Source organism: Chroicocephalus ridibundus, chromosome 1 (assembly GCF_963924245.1).
Source record: "Chroicocephalus ridibundus chromosome 1, bChrRid1.1, whole genome shotgun sequence".
Lineage (NCBI taxonomy): Eukaryota > Metazoa > Chordata > Aves > Charadriiformes > Laridae > Chroicocephalus > Chroicocephalus ridibundus.
This window is the reverse complement of record NC_086284.1, coordinates 67144974-67163681: the sequence shown is the minus strand read 5'-3', so window position 1 is coordinate 67163681 and position 18708 is coordinate 67144974. Positions and strand designations below refer to the sequence as shown.

Genomic DNA, 18708 nt, shown 5'->3' with positions numbered 1-18708 from the left:
AACAAAATACTTTCTGAGAAAACAGAACTCCTATATTAAGTAAGAGATATTTCACAATACCTTAATGATCAATTCAGGCTGATGTTAAAGAAAAGCTTTTAAAATGCCTAGGTCTTTTGGGACTTTTAATGAAAATTACTTTGTACCTTCTTTGCCTCAGAATATAATTCCTGGCTTGCATCACTTGGATACTGAAAAAGGAATATCCTTCAGTTTTCAGGGGAAGATGAAGGTACTTGGATTTATACAAATGCATTACTGTCAATTTAATATTACTACTGTCAGAAAAGTAGTTCACAAATACTCTGTGCAGAAAACAACTAGGGGCAAACCACAATTCCTAAAATTTTTGTGGAATCATTACTCAAGGACTGGTTTCTAGTTGCAATCAAAAATTTGGCATCATCATTTTAATCACAGACACTAACAAGGTTACCCTTTGGTTTGTAATCCATTATGCAGCACAAGCCCATAGTGATCCCTGAGTGCTGAAGTTAGCTTGAAAGCACTTACACGGTGTATCGAAATGCAACTGAACATTCAGAAACTACTAGGTAAGGGCCTCAAGCAATGAAATCTATCACATACATGAACAGTCCCTTTGAGTTGAGGGGGGGAAGTGTCTGCTCAGGTGAACAAGATTACTTGCTGTCTGGAAGAAGGCTTGATGAGGTATGGTTTGTTTCCGTTAAATCTGCTTCCCTGTGTGCTTTTACGCGGGCACCATCCTGCCTCCTGAACTACTGCTGCCAAAGGCACGGGCGCCCTGGAGTTAATAACCCCGCTGGATGACATTCAGATCCACCCGGCGTGCCGAAAGCCAGCAGCGCATCCTCCAGGGAGTGCGATTCCGCTCCCTGCCCCGCGGCACAGCCCACGGCCCGGGAGGCACCGCCTGCGCGGGGAGAGCAGCGGCGACACGGACCGTTCCCCTCGCAAAAACCACCGCCGCGCCGGCGGCCTTTCCCCGGCGAGCCCAGAGGCGCCGTCCCTCCCCGCCGGTGCAGCCGGGTTCGAAGAGGCCCCCTCCCACCCTTCCCCGGAGGCTGCCGCCAAACCAGCTGCCTCAGGCGGCGGCGGCGGGGTAACGTCCCTCCGTCCTCGGGCAACAGAAATAACGGACGGCGGCCGCGCGCTTCCCGCCCAGCTGCCTCCGGCGCCCGGACGGGCGCGCGGCCCCGGCCCCCGCCCCCGCGGGGCGGAGCGGCGCGCGCGGCCCCGCCTCGCTTCCTTTGTGCTCGGGCAGCCAGCGGCCGCCGCAGTCGCCGTCGTTTCCATCCCGGGCAGCGTGCCCCTGCCCGCCCGCTTCTTCTCTTCCCCCCTCCCCCCATTCCCCCTCCCCTCGCCCCTGCTGCCGCTTCCCCCCCTATCTTGCCTTGCCTTACCCTGCCCTCCCCTGCCCGCCATGTCGCTAGGAGCCGGCCCCGAGGCGGGTTTCTCCAGCGAGGAGCTGCTGACCCTGCGCTTCCCCCTGCACCGCGCCTGCCGCGATGGGGACCTGCCCGCCTTGTGCGCCCTGCTTCAGAGCTCGCCCTGCTCCGACTTGGCGGCCGAGGATTCCTTCTACGGCTGGACGCCCATCCATTGGGCTGCGCACTTCGGCAAGGTGGGGCCCGGCCGGCGGAGCGGGGGCGGCGGCGGGAGCTGGGGGGGGAAGTGGAAGGAGAAGGAGGGCGCCGGTCCCGCTCCCGCGCATCGCGGCGCCATCTTTGCCCCTTGCGCGGCGCTGTGGCGGGAGGCGGCCGCCGCGCCGCTGGGTTCCCCTCAGGGGATGGGGCGGGCGGGGAGAGGCCGCGGCGCTGGGCTTCGGGGCCTTGTCCTCGCCGCCAGCCAGGCCGGGGGTGGGACAGACCGCGGGGGCGGGTGGCACCTGCCGTTCCCGCATCATTTCATCCCACCCCCGGCGGCGAGGCAGCGACCCCTTTTATTTTTTTTTTTCGCTGCCTTCGGGGCAAGCTGGCTGGCTGAGGCGGCCCTAGGTCTGTCAGTCGGGCTTTCAAACGGCGCCCGGGGCGGCGGGAGCCAGTGGGGGGGAGGAGGAGGAGGGGCGGGCCCACGGCCCCTCCTCCCGCTTCCCCAGACCCTCTCCGAACCTCCTGGCCAGGACTACAGGGACCTCCGAGACGGCGACCACTTCTACCGCACCCCACCCCTGCACACCCATCCTTCTTTCGTGCTTTGTCTCCAGTCGTCACGGACCTTATCGTCCTCGGGCTCCACACCTGGAGATTTGTTTTGTTGTGGGGCCTGTGTTATGACGACCGGCTCATTAGGAGTTTGGGAAGAAGATGCTTGTGCGTGTAAAGTCCTCCTTTTGTTGCTATCGGTATGGAAAAATACGTTGTGGTTTATATGCGCGCAGATGCGGGTATGGAATTAACTGCGTTGACATTGTTACAGTGGGGAAAAGATCAAAACGTGAGAAGTAGGTACGCTATAGATGTTTCTGGATTCCGCGGTTGGAACTTCGTATTTAGGTAAAAAGTAGGATTTACTTAGCCTATGTCCCTGAAATCTCTGCTTTCGATTCCTTTCAGAGACCTTTCTAAGCTGACAGGCAGTGTTTGAAGCCATGCTATATGAGAATTCTAGTAGCATTTTCAAAATAAATGTGTTTATGATCACCTTTGTTGGATTGTCAAACTCAAAAATGGGAATTAACAGCTATTTATGAAATAGATAATTTGAAAAAATAACCCAAATATTTCTAAAGGGTCTTTCTTCTCTGACTTAGCTCTAACTTCAAGTCTTAAGATGGGTGTTATCTTAATTTCTTGGTTTTATGTAGGCCTTTCCTGTTTCTAATGCAGTGATTGTGCGGGCCTTAGAGGGCTGGGGTTGGGGTCTTTTTTCCCCTCATTGATTTGTCTGGCTCTGGATTTTGAGGAGCTTTTGTTCTTGTTCTGCCTCCCATTTCCAATATGTTTCTATTTGTTTGTTGATTGTGTGCCACGGAAGGAAAGTGAATGTACTTAGCAGTTGTCATGGTTTATGAAGAGATGGTTTCTCTATGTTAAGTCATCTTACCTGCAGTGCTTGTTTGAGAACCATTTTAGAAACACAGAGAAGTAGCCCTTCAGTCTTGAAACAAAAAAAACCCAAACAAAAACCCAAACCATCCAAAACAACAACAACCCCACAAAAACCCAAACCCCACAGAAAACAAAGCCTATGGTAGCCTTTTATCTGTTCAGAAAGAAGCTAATAATTGTCTACATTCTACACTCAGGGGAAAAAAAAAGTGGAGTGCCTTAAATTTTATTATGAGGTACACTCACAAAAAAATAAAAAATGTGAAGATGCTAATTTGGCATTACAGTCTCCTGTTTCATTTTTCCATCTCATAAGAACTTCTCTTCAGTACACACTTACGGCAGTCTGTGTTGTTCTGTTTTTTCCTCTAAGCATCTTCAGCTTTCCACTAGCCATCTACGTTATGTGAATTTTTGTGTACGTTCTAGTTTCTGTTGAAGAGTCTCTTGCAGAAACAGCTCACAAAGGCAACAAGTCAGTCTGCAAGATACTGTGTTTATATTTGCCGTGTTCATTCTTGAGTATCAGCAAAATTTGATACCTGTTTTTGTTGTTCTTGTTGCGTATAAGGGAGAAAAATCTGGCAAGTGAAATGAGACTTGAAAGGATGACCTAGGCTATAAATGAGTTTTATTCAACTTTGAATGTATGTACTTTCCTAAAAACCTTGTGACAAGGTCTAGGCAGTTTCAATTTATGTAAGTTATCTGCAGGTTTTATAGTCTTGTTAGGTAGTGTTCCTTTCTCTGAACCAGAGACTATATAACACACTTGAAAAAGTTACAGTAATGTAATTGGATCCCAAACTCAACTGACTTTGTGTTTGTGTAGCATAGTTATACTTTTACCTTTTACCAGTTAGTAGATGGTTGCCAGCAGTGAAACAATAGCTGCTCTTAGGGGACATTCATATGCATGTCTTCTGTTATTATTTACACTTTTTTTCCAAGTTCAGATTCATCAAAGCTTCAAATAGAGAATTCTTAATTTCAAAGAATTAATGTTTTAAAACTCTGATACTTTGAGAAATGGTTCATTAGTAGTTACTGAACAAAACTCTTTTCCTCTTCACTTCTTTGTTTTTCTAGATTTTGTGGGATTTTCACTTGTTTGTCTGTCTTGAAAGAAATTACATGGCTGTCCTTCTGATATAGGGCCATTTAGCAGCATGTTCTAACTGCAGCTGTGTAGGAGGCTGAAATTACAAAACAGGTATAGCTTCTTTCTGGAAGAAGTCCTTGTTGAACAACTTCTTGTAAGCAGTGAAATCAGAAGAGTTCATAGATACAGATACATGTGTGCATGGACACAGAGCATCAGTCTAGGGTTGGTGACCTTTAGCAGTGTAGAGATGTTTCTTTCCCACTATCTGTTGCATAATTTGAACATAGAAGAAAGCCCTCATTGTATCAGTACAAAACCATTTTAGAATGAAGCTACGTAGGACTACATTCTTGCACGCAGTTGTAGATATGCTGCAGTAAGGAAGTAGAATCAACATTCAAATTCTGTTAGAAATGAATAGTTGAAAGAGGAAAAATACCTTTTTGGGGGGAATACTGATCTAACACTAGCACCAATAAAACTGGAGTATCTTAAGACTAAAATTGAAAACACAGTATTTTTGAATAGCTTCCTCTGAAACATACTTGGACAGCTTGCAAGTAATAAATAAAATGCCAACAAAGTAAGTTGAAAATGGTAGATATTGCAACCAGTGTTTCTGGTTGTAATACCTGGAGTTTTAATGACAGTGTGGCCTCCTTTTAGAGATAGTAGCAAATCCAAATATACTTGCTATGTTGAGTGTCTGTGGTGGAGTTTGCATTTTCAGGATGTTTCTTGACTGCAGAGAAGTGTTCATACCCCAAGATGTAAATTAATTCCCATTAGAGTTGCTGTATTCCAATTAGAGTTAATTATACAGTGCCCTAAATTACCCTGGCATTCAGTAGGTTTCTGAGAAGATGGGTCAAAATGTAAAACTGTTAGCAATCTAAAAAGCTACCAGAGAGGTAGAAAATGAAGGGCTTGCATAAAAAACTGAAGTCGCTGTTAATTCACTTTGACTTCTACTAACCTTAATTTCATTTTTCTTTTTAACCACTTGCATGTGTATTTTTATTTTCTCTGACCACATGTATTTGCTTGTACTCTTCTACTTTTATTTTTGCCATTTGACTGTTTACATTATAGGAAGCAGAATAGTAGTAGGTACATTCTGTTTCTTTTGGAACAAAAGTAGTACAGATAAAAATGACTGTTTCTTCCTTGGTATTTTGCCAGTGTTGTGTCCTATGTGGAGGCCTGTCTTTCTTCCTCATTAAATCAGTTTAACCTCTGCTTTAGGTATAACAATACAGTGGAAAATACCTTCTAAAAGGTTATTTGATGAAAGCAGACTTGTGTGTCCTGATCTCTAGCGTAAATAATCAAGTGAGTTATTGTTTTTCATTACATTGACTTTTCCGATCCATGGAAGTAATTTACCTCATTATTCCAGAATGTTGGAAGAAACAGGTTTTTCTGACCCATGCTTGAGCTTTTAATGGAATGAAACATAACCTACATTGTTAAAATCCTGTAAGAGATTGGGGGGGGGTGGCGGCACACAAGAAAAAAACATTTAAACATGAAGTTGTATAGGTAATCACGACATGTAGTCATCTTATAAAGCAGATTTAAACAGTGCAAGATGATGCTGGTGATCCAGTTCCAATGCTTTTCCGCTTTCAATTGACAGGGTGTAATGGCTGTCCAATTATGGAAGTTCTTTCATCCCAGTTTCTGTGCAGGAAATACTATTCTTTACTAAAGTTGTAATGCTTGTCTGAAAGTGTTTTCAGATTAATTCCATTAGAAGTCTATTGTTTTAAAAACTGGCTGAACTTTATTTTTGTTTGCAGTTATAGTAGAGGAACTTCTTGGTGTAGCTGGAGTTCTTTTCCATCTTATTGCTTATTAATAATTACAGTGTTAAAATTATTAATAATTTCTAAGGGTTAACAGCAATATTAGGGTGCTAGCATGTGAACACCAAGGAAGGTCTATGAGTAGCAAATACAAAATGTATTTGAGTAATCCAGCATTAGAAATATAGATTTTCCTACACCATTTTTTTGATGTAAATTTTTTTTAGTTAAAAATACTTGTTTGCTTTTGAAGACGTACTTTTTCTTTGGTAATTTTGTGTTTTATGGAGCTAGATTCATTAATACAGCAATATTTCAGTTGCCCTCATCCATACACGTTTACTTCACGTAATTAGTGAGTTAGTGGTACAGCCGTATCCATTGTCAAGTCCATTACAGTCCAAAAAAGTACTTTTGCATATCCTGAAGCTTAGAATTCGTATGTGTGTGTTTGAATTACACGGGGAAGGAAACAATTGAAGTTCACAATACATTTGCAAAGCTAATATAAAATATTTCACTATGGTGTTTGGTACTTACATCTCATGTATGTAACTCATCAAGATCAGGAATTTACAGGTAAAAAAAAAAGAGAGAGAGACTTGACATACAGCAGTAGAGAAGAATGTTGGAATCGTGACATGTGTGTTTCTATCTGTAATCAAGTTGCCAGCTGACTTTCTGATGCTTTTTAACTGCTCCTTTATGAACAGATTATTCCATAGCTGTGATATGGCTCACAAACATTTTCTTTAACTATGAGAGACTGACCAGTAGATTTTTGTTGTGTATGAACCAATATTATGAGTCAGTATGGTGGCTTTTTGTTTTTGGGGGGGGGGGGGGGGGTGTATGTGTGGTGGTGTTTCTTTTCTAACCATAATAAATGGAAGCCTAGACTAAACTGTTTATTTTAGCATAGTGCATTCCTTTTCCTATCAACAAAAAGACAATGTTACTGTGTGACAGGAAAGGAGATTTTTTGACTGTTTTTGAAAGTTGAGGTCATTGTGGCTGTGGTTTGCTTAGCTTCTACAAATGTGATGTTATGAACATTTAAAAATAGTAGCTGGATATCTGACACTTCTGGTTAGTAAGATGGGAAAATAGAAGTCAGAATATAGTGTGACAGAATACTGCAGGTTTTTTTTAAAACAAAGAGGGCTTTTATTTTGGTATTGCCACAAACAGCTCTTCAGCTGTCGTAACAGGAAAATGGCGAAAAGAATTTATTCTTTCTATAGATTTATCGTAATACTAACAGTATTGGCTTTCATTAGTAATCTGCTTCTTTCACTCTAGGTAAGCATTAAAGATATTTAAAATCTTGTGTTTTTCTGATTTACCTTTCTCTAAACTTTCCTGGGAATACATCTACATATCTCCTAACAACACTGTTGTTTTGGCAAGAGTTAACAAATAAAGTCTGTTTAGTATCATGTTTGCAGCTTTGCTGGATCGGAACTCTTTTTGTCACTAACAAAAGTGAACCAAATAGCTCTTGTAGGCAGCTTTGAGATATTTATGCCCTCTCTTCCCCCATCCTGAAAACAAATGTTGGAATTGAGTTTTGGGGGTGAGAATTAAGTACTTTTCAGGTATGGCCTATGGCCAAAGGAGGCGGGGAGTATAGGAAGGAGGGGCAAAATCCTAATGTTCGTATTCTCTCTTGTTTTGCAACCATGTAGTTTGACTAGTAAGTTTAACTTTTATAGTTTTTATGTATTTATTTAGCACATGTTAATTGTCGTAGCACATCTGTGTAATGTTTTCGGTTTTATTTCCTCATGTCTTTAAAGCTGGAGTGCCTAATGCAGTTAGTAAGAGCTGGAGCTTCTGTAAATGCCAGTACAACACGTTTTGCTCAAACACCAGCCCACATTGCTGCTTTTGGAGGACATCCACAGTGCCTGAATTGGTTGATTCAAGTGGGGGCCAACATAAACAAACAGGTATGGATTCATGCGTATTTAATGTGTGCATATAGTTTTGGAAGGAGTGTCTTGGTCCCTTTTTTCTACATGTATGATCCTTTCATTCACATACAGATAAATTTTTAACATCAGCTGAAGTCAAATGACTTAATTATCAGCTATAGACCTTTTTCTTTATAGTGTAGATAGGACTAATAGATGTCCTTTAAGCCACTAAAGGTTTATAGAACATTTGTTTTAGGAATTGACATCTTGTTACTTACTGAACAAAATGGTATGCTGCTCTGGTGTTGGCAGCATTAGCAAGTACTCTGATATTCTAATACCTCTTTTGGGAGAAAGAAAAAAGGCTAGCGAGGAACATCTTACTTTAGTATGTTAAGAATTTAAAAATTCACCATTACCTACAGAACCATGAGTCCTATGTAGTACTTCATGATTTAGTCATACATCTAACTAGTAAGGTCTGCCACAGTTTAGTTTATGGTGCATCTGGTTTCATGCTGTTTTCCTTTTTAGATTATTTCCAAAACTTTTCTAGTAACTTCCTGCAAATAGATCAGAAACATGTACTGTAGTAATGAAGAATGAATGGGTGATTATTTTTTAAATTTTTTAAAATAATTTTCCGTTATTTTTACTGTGAGTATGGATAATGATTGATTTAGGAGCAGAGAGTGCATTAATATAGCAAAATTCCTGTAAAGGACTGTTATACTCTGACACAGTAACAGAATCGAGCGCTCAAAACTATCATGCTTTTGGAGAAAATGTTTGCAGTACTAAATGGATCTATTATCTATGCTGGGCATACATGATGTGTGCCTTTATAACAGTACTCAAAATTATTTATAATATTCTAAGAGAGTAATTAATACTCAGCATATGCATTTACTAAAAGCTGTAGTATAGCACAGCATCTGTAAAATGTCTGGTCTGTTAAATCGTGCATCATACTTTTCTTAAAATATTTAATGGCCAGACTGTTCTATATGCAGTAGAGTTAAGCTAAGTCTCCTGAGGAACTTAAACATTTGCGTTTCTAGAGTTTGGTTCTTTTTTTTTTTAAGCTATGCAAAAATAAGAAATGGGGAAGTTTGTGTTGAGTTTTCAGAAAAGAAGGCTGGTGCACTGAGAACAGCTGTGAGACACCAGGAGAATTGTAGAAACAATGAAGGTGACTGGATGCAGAGGCTATAGATCGCATCTTCTCCTTGATACCTGACAAAAGTAACTTATGCAATAAGTTATTGCTGCATAGTGGTAGAATCTTCAGAAGAGAAAATACGAGAACTATAAATTCATCTGGAGAACAGGTAAGAATGTAAAGAAACGGTGATTAGAGAGGAAACATGGCATGCACAGAATAAAGATGTACAAATATCTGCTAAATGAGAAGAGAAGAATGAATGAAAATGAATGAATGAGAAGAATGAAAGTTTCCAACTATGAGGATAAAGAGAAGAACTAACCAGTGAGGTTGAAATGGAGTTGAAGAACAAGCTTGCTGTCCTGGAACGTGATGGGGGGCGGGGGGAGCGGGGGGGAAGAAATCACATCTAGTGAGTGAGGTTATAAGAAAGAAGGAAGTAGCAGCTAGGAAAGAAGAAAGTAGCAGCTAGCCCCCCAAAAGAAGAGGAGAAGAGTGTAGAGAGATCTCTTCATGGGCTGAGGGCAACGTGCAGATGACTGTAAAGGAAAGCAGAAGGCAGTATGATACTGCAGGTATGAAGGCAGGTAAAAGTAGACAGCTTAGAGAAGTCACCGAGACTAGCCAGTGACTCAGGAGTCATTATTTTGATGGCATATCACCAGAGCAAATCCAAATAACAGATCTGTGATCCTCCACAGGAGGAAGAGTACTGTGGTTCTCAAGTTTTCAAATGAGATAGTGGTGATAGGATCTTACAGACCTCTGAGGGCAGATTTAGGTATTGACAGGCAAAGGACACTAGTATAGATAGTAGTTAGAGTTGACACTGTGGAAGCCTTGCGTGTTGTTAATGGTAGGCTCAAGTTATGCTTCAGTGTAATAGCTCTTTTTTGCTCCCACAAAATATTAGTTGAACATACAAAAAGAGGTATTCTAGATTTGGTTTAATGACAAAATAAGATGGCTCTGGTTAATTAAAATGGTAGTAGAAACAAAGTTTCTGAAGTTCTTTGTTAGGATGCAAGTGGTCAGTCACACTGGTTTCACATGCACAAGCACTGAAAGCTAGACAGTGTACTTTGGTGGCACCTATAGCAGCAAACATCCCACAGATATTTGGAATGTTTCATACATGGCTATGTAAAGCATAGTGCATGCTTTGCTCTCCCCAATTTCTTCTAGCTGTTTATCGAATTGCAGTCAAATTCTACTATTCTTGTTTGATTTGAACTGCTTAATAAATTATCTTGGTTCCTTATTTAACTTCCAAGCACTTTGAGGTGATCATCTAGGGCTTCCACCCACACTTTTGAGCTTTTGGAGCACTATTTCCTGATGTGTATTTTGTTTATTCCTTCCAGCTCGCTGACTGATGCTGTACTTCAAACAGACATAGTCACTGGCTAATGCTTGTGTGAGGACAAGTGTTCCATGGACACTGGATACAAAACACATGCTGAGAAAGATCTGGGAATACTTGATATTTAAACTAGTAAAACTTTCCTTCCAAACTGACTCCTGGTCACTGGCTACAGACTAACCCATCACCTCTGGAAAAAGAAAAGGATAGCTCCTGAAAAGGAATCCACTCGAGTCTCTCAGTCTTAACGTAAACCTCCGGTACTCAGTAGAATTTGCATGCACGCTTTCTCATATCTGCCCTGAGGTATTGTATTGTAGCCCATGCTGCCTGCCCTGAAGTTTAGCAAAACTTGAAAATGCTATCTTAGTGCTGGTGACAATTGCCCAGGACACTTCTCAGGCAGCAGCAATGAAGGACAGATGCTGAAAACTGCTTGTCCCAGCTGTACCTTGCTCCCCAAATAAGTTCTGTGAGTATATCCTGTGATGCCCAGCCCTCTTGCCTAACTGTATGTGCTGGCTAGAACCATCTATCTCTCTTTATGATCAGTGGGCAGTTTTTCACCCCCAGGATCACCATAAAAATCCACAGGAGAAAGCTAATGTGTCAAGCAATGGAAGTCCTGTTATTTACTTATTTTTGTTCAGTGGGCAGTGCCTGCTAATAGTTCTTAATAATGTTACTCAAGACCTGCACTTGTCTGTCTGCCTGCTCTAGTTCACTGTGACAGTGCGAAGTACTTTTTGATTAAAAAGCCTGTTACTTAATTGAAATATACTTTCCCTCTAGCCTCAGCCTATTAAACATTCTGTTGTATCTTGAGTGCATTGATTGGCCAAAAAAACCAGTTTTGTGTGGCCTGGCTTAAAGAGAAGGGGTAAGAAATACTGCATCCTTACAGGTCATGTTAACTTACTTTTCATACAGCCAGTTACCATCATGTGGCAGTGATGGCAAATAGATTTAGGAGGGTTAGACTACCCATGTTAGCAAGAACTGTAAATATGCTGGTATCCTTGGTGGGGAGGAAGAAAACACTCATTCCTTTGGTATGTACAGTTTTGTATTGTAAACAATAATTTGGACTAAATCCAGATAAAAAATATTCGATCAGTTCTTATCTGTACTCAAAATTCAGAAGGAGAAACTATCATGAATTCATTTTTAACAAAGAATGTGGAAAAATACTCAGCGTTCTCCAGCTTCTACTTCTTGGCTTCAGAAAGGGTAGGGTGCTGGGTCTAAGAAATCTGAACAGGTTTTAGAAATGTGATCAGCTCATAGAACTTGAAATTCAGCAGTCGAGTTAAGGAGTGGAGTTAGTTTATATTTCTTGCTGGGTAAAATAGTACTTGTGTGTCTTAGTCAGATATTTATACTAGAAATGCTTGTATAGTGTTATGGTTTAAACTTGGTAGACACCAAAGCACCAAAAAACACCACGCTTGTTGTTCCCACCCCCAGTGGGTTGAGGGAGAGAATCAGAATGGAAAAGTGAGAAAACTCGTGGGTTTAATAGGTAAAAAAGGAAACAAAGAAAAACAAAAGAAAATCAAGTGATGATAAAAAAAAAATCTTTAAAACCCCACACCACAATCAAAAAAAAACCCGCAATTGCTCATCACTAGCTCACTGATGCCCAGGCAACAACAGCCCTGGCAAACGCCTCACCTCCAGTTCTTCTTGCTAAGTATATGACATCATATGGTATGGGACATCCCCCTGGTCAGTCTTAGTCAGCAGTCCCAGCTATGTCACCTCCCAGCTTCCTGTGCACCCCCAGCCCACTCCTAGCCAAAACATTGATGTGTTACAAACACTGCTTTGGTCACAAATCCAGAATATAGCACCATAGCAGCTACTATGAAGAAAATAACTCTATCCGAGCCAAAACCAGTACGTGTAGTTGAAAGTTTTCAGTGTAAATGTGCATGGGTTTTTTTGTTTTAAAAAGAAATATTTACAGGTAAGTTAACTTTTTTAATAAAAGGGGTACCAGTGAGTGAAATTAACTGAATCATATCTAGAACTTGGAGAACAAAATGGGAAATTTGCCCCAAGTTCAACTGGAAGATCTGAAAGCAAACAGAAATTTGCACCTAAAAAAGACAGAAAGAGGGAAAATAGGATAAAAAATGGCTTTAGATTGAACTGAAAAAATAACCACATCCAAAAGAGGCCTGGTAATAAGCAAAGAGTTTGAGAAAAATACTTAATCAATAGAGGAAATGTCTCTTCAGGTTGAGCAGCATAGTAAGAAAATCTGATTAATGAAGCTGAGAGAGATTTACTGAGAAAATTTAAGCTGAAAAAGCAGAAGACTCTTTAGCCATATAAATAAAAAGAGAATAAAGAAGGAAGCTAGATACTTACTTAGTAAAATTAAATAGAACTCAGTGGTTATCTAAGCATGACCCCAAGCTAGAGAAGACTGCCCTTGTCTTTGCAAAAGGATAGTCGTGCTCCTCCAAGGGAAAGGAGGATGTTTGATAGCAGCAGTGAATTGCAAAAAAATAAATATGTCTGTGGTGCCTAATGACTCGCTTTGTCATCTCTTCAGAAGCACTGTACACAAAAAAAAAATACTTAGTCTCCACATAAACTTCTGTTATCTTCAATACTAAATTAATGAAACTTAGTTGATCTTTCTACTCATTTATTTACAATGTGACTTCTCTATTGTGAGACAAATTTCGGCTGCTGGTGCAGTGTTACATCAAAAGCGTAAATAAGGCCCTGAAAAGTTCTGTAGATATGAAAGGCCATTACAAGTTATTGATGTTTCCCTTCCTGGAGTGTTGTTATAGAAGGGGTTATGTCGAACTGAAGCACGTATGGGAACTGTGGACAATTAGAAGGGTTATGAGGTGTTATCAAGGATAATTAGGAATTTGTAGAGCCCCTCAAAATAAAGTAACTGAGTTTGCTCCATGTAGTCAAAAAAGAGATAAGGAAGAGATGTCTTATGCATGAAAATGTACTACCAATCTAGACCTTGAATTGCTCTCGGAAGCGTCTTGGAAAAACCTCTGTTACATTGCTTTTTCTGTTTGGTGCCATCCATTCCAATTGTTGAATCAAAACAGGATTGCTCTGAGGCTTATAGAGTACTTTATTTTTCTCTGTATGCATCATTTTGAATGTGTTGAAAAATAAGTAAACTTTAAAGCGATTTTACAGTGGGAGATAACTTTTTTTTTCCTTTCAGTCTAGCTCATGACCTGGAGAGTTCCTTGTAGAGCTAGGAGACTTTTTCAGAAACTATTTCAGTGCAAATAATTTGGTCCCATAGGAGAAGTTCAAAAGAAGATAACACTACTGATGACTGAAATTTAGGTGCCATAATTAAAACAAATGCTATAAAAAATCTAAATCCGTATATTCTGTCACTCTCTGAGCATTTGCCAAATACCTTAGCTTTAGAGAAAGACACACACTTTTCTGGGCAAGTGATTGCAAGAAGCCCTTCTCAAGACATATATTCTCTTCTGAGATACTAATCTTTTTCTGTTTGTTGGTGACAGGATTGCTAGCTGCTATAAGCTTGGTTTCTTCTTGTAACGCAGTGGTGAGGACTGCTTTTGCAAGGTCTCTTCTAATTCTTCTAGTGTTTCCCCACAGAAATGCTTCATAATTCAGTTATCCACATCTCATTGTGGACACCATGCTAGGTTTATGGAGCTAGTAAACATTTTTGTCATCTTTGTCATACGCATGGCTAGTTGACCTAACTTTCTCTAAACTGAACTTTACACTGACTGACTATCTTTTTAGTTAGGGCTGGGATGAGTAAATACTAATGCTGAACAAGAGAGGCAAATTGCTTCCTTTCTACACTTCTACCTCTTTAATAAAAGGCAGGGGGAAAGGAAACAATAAATGTTGAATGATGAATCGAAGACAGCTTCCATGGTGGGAAACTGTATTACACTAGTAAGAAAATCTTCCTGGATAAATTGGTGCCAAGTGAATTTCCAGGTATGATAGTTAATAAAATTGTGTTCTCTGTTAAATGTTTCTGTCTTCCTGTAACTTCAAGAAAAGTTATGAATAGGAGAAATTACATAAATTTCATTGGAAAGCAGTCTTCTGTTCATCAGCTATGGACAGCCATTTTCAAAAAAAGCTGTGTAGCTGTTTTCTAATCACTAGGGACTCCGGGGAGTTATCTTCTCTTATCTGTATCCAAACTTTGTGGCAGCCTCAGCAATTTTCCATAGTTTATAAGAACGTAAACTTTGTCTGATACCATTATTGTTCCCTGCTGCGGGTGCTTTGTGGTTCACTGCTTAGCTGAATATATGTCTTAAGTACTGGTAAACTGGCTTACCCTCATTGAATTTTCAACTTGTTGTAAAATATTTTACCATGAAATAAAATTGGCAAGTAGAAAATTGAGAGTATATAACACGTAATCCAGAATTCATCTTCAGTTTATATTTACATGCTCTAAAAGATGTGATTTAATTTCTCAGAAGCTTGGCAGACAATTTAAGACACTTGTTACCATCTATCTATCAAGATGGTAGTATGGTCATATTTTGAGTATATTCACATTTCAAATAGAGCTAAAGCATAATTAGTACTGTAGAATTAGGTGTGAACATTGTGTATGAAGACTGGCGAGTCAGTAAAGGTGCTGTGTTACTTTAATAGCTAGTGTTGATATTTTAATAAAAGGAATGGGGAAGCAAAAATGAGGCACATACAGTTAGAACATGTAATATCAGTGGAGCAGACAAGTAAAGTCTGTCAAAAATTTGGAGGGAAATTAAAAAAAAAAAAAAAAAAAAAAAAAAAAAACCAACCCAAAACCTTGCTATGCATTAAAAGTGTTGAGGACTGTGATAATTTAATCACATAAACCAGTAACTGAATATTTACTTGCTACTTCAAGGCTGTATTTCACTACAGATTCTTCTCTGTGGTTCTTAATACTGGTGGTTAATTGCAAGTACTGAATTTCATTTGCAGCCTGTAGATCACAATGCATGGAATTTACCTGCTGCTTGCTGGTTGCATTTGTAAAATTGCTGTAGATTGTCCCTGTTATCTGTGAAGATAGTTTGTAGAGAGGAATCGCCTGAAAAGCATACACTACTCCCAGTATGTTTGCACATAATACAAAAAGATTAAATGATTGGATGTACTGGTTAACAATAAAGGAATATAAATAGATAAAGATGGTCAGAAAAGCAAAGTGTATAGGACGTGAGTCAATGTGTATGTCTCGAGAGATCTGGCCTGTCCTGTGAACTCTGGGCACACTTACATTACAGTAGAGTTACGTATACATACTCCTCACCTGGTGAGTATTTATGATACAAAACAGTACTGTGTAAGTGTGTCACCAAGATCTGAAAGCACTATAGTCCCACAAGCTTGGCCATGCTGCTTCTGAATTCAAGATGGCTTGCACAGCCCAACATATCGGGAAACAAAAGTGCTAGGAAATAAAGGTGTTAAGAGTAAATTGTTATGGTAGTATATGTTGAGGGGTGTTACTGAATATAACTGCTGATTGCCTAGTTATTGGATAAGGCTTATCTCGTGAGTTAGATGCCCTTAGCATTGTTTCTTGCTAAATAGCTAATGTACATGACAGCCTACTGCAAACTTTAAAATAATGAATCATAAAGTATCTGATGTGTTTGATAGCTAATAAATGCTGCTTTTGTATATCTGCTTTCTTAATTAAAATGAGTAATGTAAAAATAAGATTCTAATTTTTAGAAAGATTATGCTTGACAAAATGTAGTTTGTCTTTACAGGATTATGTTGGCGAAACTCCTATTCATAAAGCAGCACGGTCTGGTAGTATGGATTCCATAAGTGCCCTTGTGGCTCATGGTGCGCAAATAGAGTAAGTGAGGTATTTTTTTTGTTGTTGATTGTTGTGTGTTTAGTTAACTAACTTAGACCAGTAAACACAGATACTAATGTCAGAAAGAAAAGTCAAAACAGCAGACACCCGATTAAAAAATAGCTAGACATGTTCAACCGTAATGAAGCCCAAGATGTTTTCCATGTCTAGTAATAAAGTTTATTTTACTTAGGAGATAACCAGTGTGCTACATTAGTATTGCATTTATATCTGATATATTAAAATATTTATCACGCTTCTGTCAGATAACCCCAAATTGTGCACTTTGACTAGTGTATAGTTGTTTTTTACAACAAATTTACACCTTGCACTGGTGAATAAATATAGAAAACAATGCAAAAGCAATGTTATGTACAAAGTAGCATCTCACACACTCCTCGCAGTTAGTTTAATACTGTTTGTTAGTATATTGTGTATTTGCCCTGTTAACTTTTTTCTTTGAAGGTTTATGTACTGAAAAAACATTCAGAAAATCTCACAAACTTTTGCAACTTACAGCATGGACAAAATGGATGCAGTTTTCACCTAGAAATGTTGAGTATAAGCTCTATGGCTTATAATAATGTAAATACTTTAGCAATTTGTTTTAATTAGAACTAGCCTTATTATTTTAAATGGTAACTAGTTACTGTATTTTAACCTGCAATATGAAACTTCTAAGTTGTAAGTGAAATAAGAATCATGTAGTTAATTTCTTGTTTTACCCTTTGGTTTCCATCTCACTGTTTTTCTAATGCTGCCCTGATAAATCTACCATAAAACATAACTCATTCAATGGTATCACAGAGTATTCAGGAAATACAGTAGTTTTTAAGTTAATAGCAGTTAACAAAATGCTTTATATGAAGAGATTGCTTCATAGAAAAGTGAAAAATGTCACTGAAATAACTTACTTAGAATGCAGCTGTCAGTCAGTTATTGACAATTTCATGAAATCAGTCTTAAATTTATAAATTCCCATTTACTTTCAGATGAAATAAACTTGGATTTAAATTTACTGTGGAATTGAGCAAACCTTAATTATCGTCATCAATTAGTATGTAATCCTGTGATTTTTTGCAAAGTATCCAAACAAAAGAGAAGTTGTGGAACTGCATAAACAATGTGAAATGAGTGAGTTAAGAGGCTGATGTAAAGAAGAGGGCGTGTTAGTCCATAGGGCTTTCAAAATAAGTAGCTGAGTAACTGTGGTTGGAGACACGGCCGCAACTGTAACTTACAGAACAAAAATTTTGCTTTTAAAACATTGTATTTGCAAGCCATAGGCAAAACGTTTCTGTAAAGCTTGCAGAGTGATATCTGCTTTTGACCAAAGCTATTTGCAGCAGAAGTAGCGTAGGTTTATAGCAGTTTTAGTGAACAGGAAATAATTGAATTCTTAGTTTTCTAACTTTGAATTCCGTTTGTTACAAGTTCTGTAGGTAACTAAATATCAGATCCTATCCACTAAATGGTTTAATCAGGGATGCAAATGCAATAGGCTAGTGGAGCAACCCATGTTTAGTCATTTAGAGGATCAGGACTTGGCCCTGTCACCTGAGAGAGCTAGCTATCGACCGATTGGAGTGAGGATTTTTTTTCCATAGAATCCGGTTTCTAGGCTTAGTATGTTAAATTAGGCCAAATCCATGTATATGCTTTTGACATTGATTAATTTGGGGTTATCTGGGTTTGAAAACTGGCCCCATATTTCTAACAGTATGTGGATTTCCTGATTTTTGTAACATCTTGAAAATGTAGATGCCCTGAAAGTCTTGACTCCTTTATTTTATGGCTTCAGTTAGAAGAAAAGGAGCAAGAGTTTATCAATATATTTGAATTCTAATTTGTGTATATTAACTGAAAGGATAATTGACTATATAGGACCAAGGCAAGAATTTTCTTAAATACAGAACTAAGCACTAACTAAAGTGCTGATATTTACTGATAGTGAATATGGCCTTTTTTATGGGGATTAGATCTTCTAATCCAATTTTTTCTTTATTTCTTCATACAATTATGGTATCAAAATATAGTTGATTTTGAGAAGATGCAGAGAATATCCCTTGTAAAACTGCAATTAGCCAAATACACTGCTTATACATGATATCTATAGTATAAATCAAGTATTGCACCATCCCTAGTTTTTTATGGAAAGTAGAACAGGGATGTTAAGATTTCATTATTACACGAACACTAGTAATCAGTAGTGTAATACTGTAAGATACATGTTTTTTTAATTAATGAGTGATTATTGAAATACTGCTGTTAAAATGAAGTAACTTGGAGTAGTGTAATCTTTGATACCAGTGTTTACTGTATTTCTGCTGTATTCACTCCTTTGGTTATACTAGAAGCCAAAGAATATTCACAATAGTCAGTAAGGATGAAAGTAAGAATTTTAGTTTTAATAAAATTGCCTCACTTGAATTGTTCTAGTTTACTTCAGG

At 39.1% G+C, this 18708-nt stretch overlaps 1 protein-coding gene across 4 annotated transcripts in view; it reads left to right on the top strand.

Moving 5' to 3' along the window:
- Positions 1–1325: 1325 nt before the first annotated feature.
- The window catches only part of ANKRD10 (ankyrin repeat domain 10), a 38208-nt gene continuing 20825 nt past the window's right edge, over positions 1326–18708 (top strand). The window contains exons 1-4 of one of the 4 annotated variants that reach the window (XM_063337752.1): positions 1326–1606; positions 2105–2326; positions 7745–7897; positions 16167–16258. In XM_063337752.1, coding sequence (XP_063193822.1) covers positions 1406–1606; positions 2105–2326; positions 7745–7897; positions 16167–16258 — 668 coding nt within the window. In that variant the 5' untranslated portion in view covers positions 1326–1405. The remainder of the gene's footprint in view (positions 1607–2104; positions 2327–7744; positions 7898–16166; positions 16259–18708) is intronic. The other 3 variants (XM_063337763.1, XM_063337771.1, XM_063337779.1) reach the window with 3 other exon arrangements.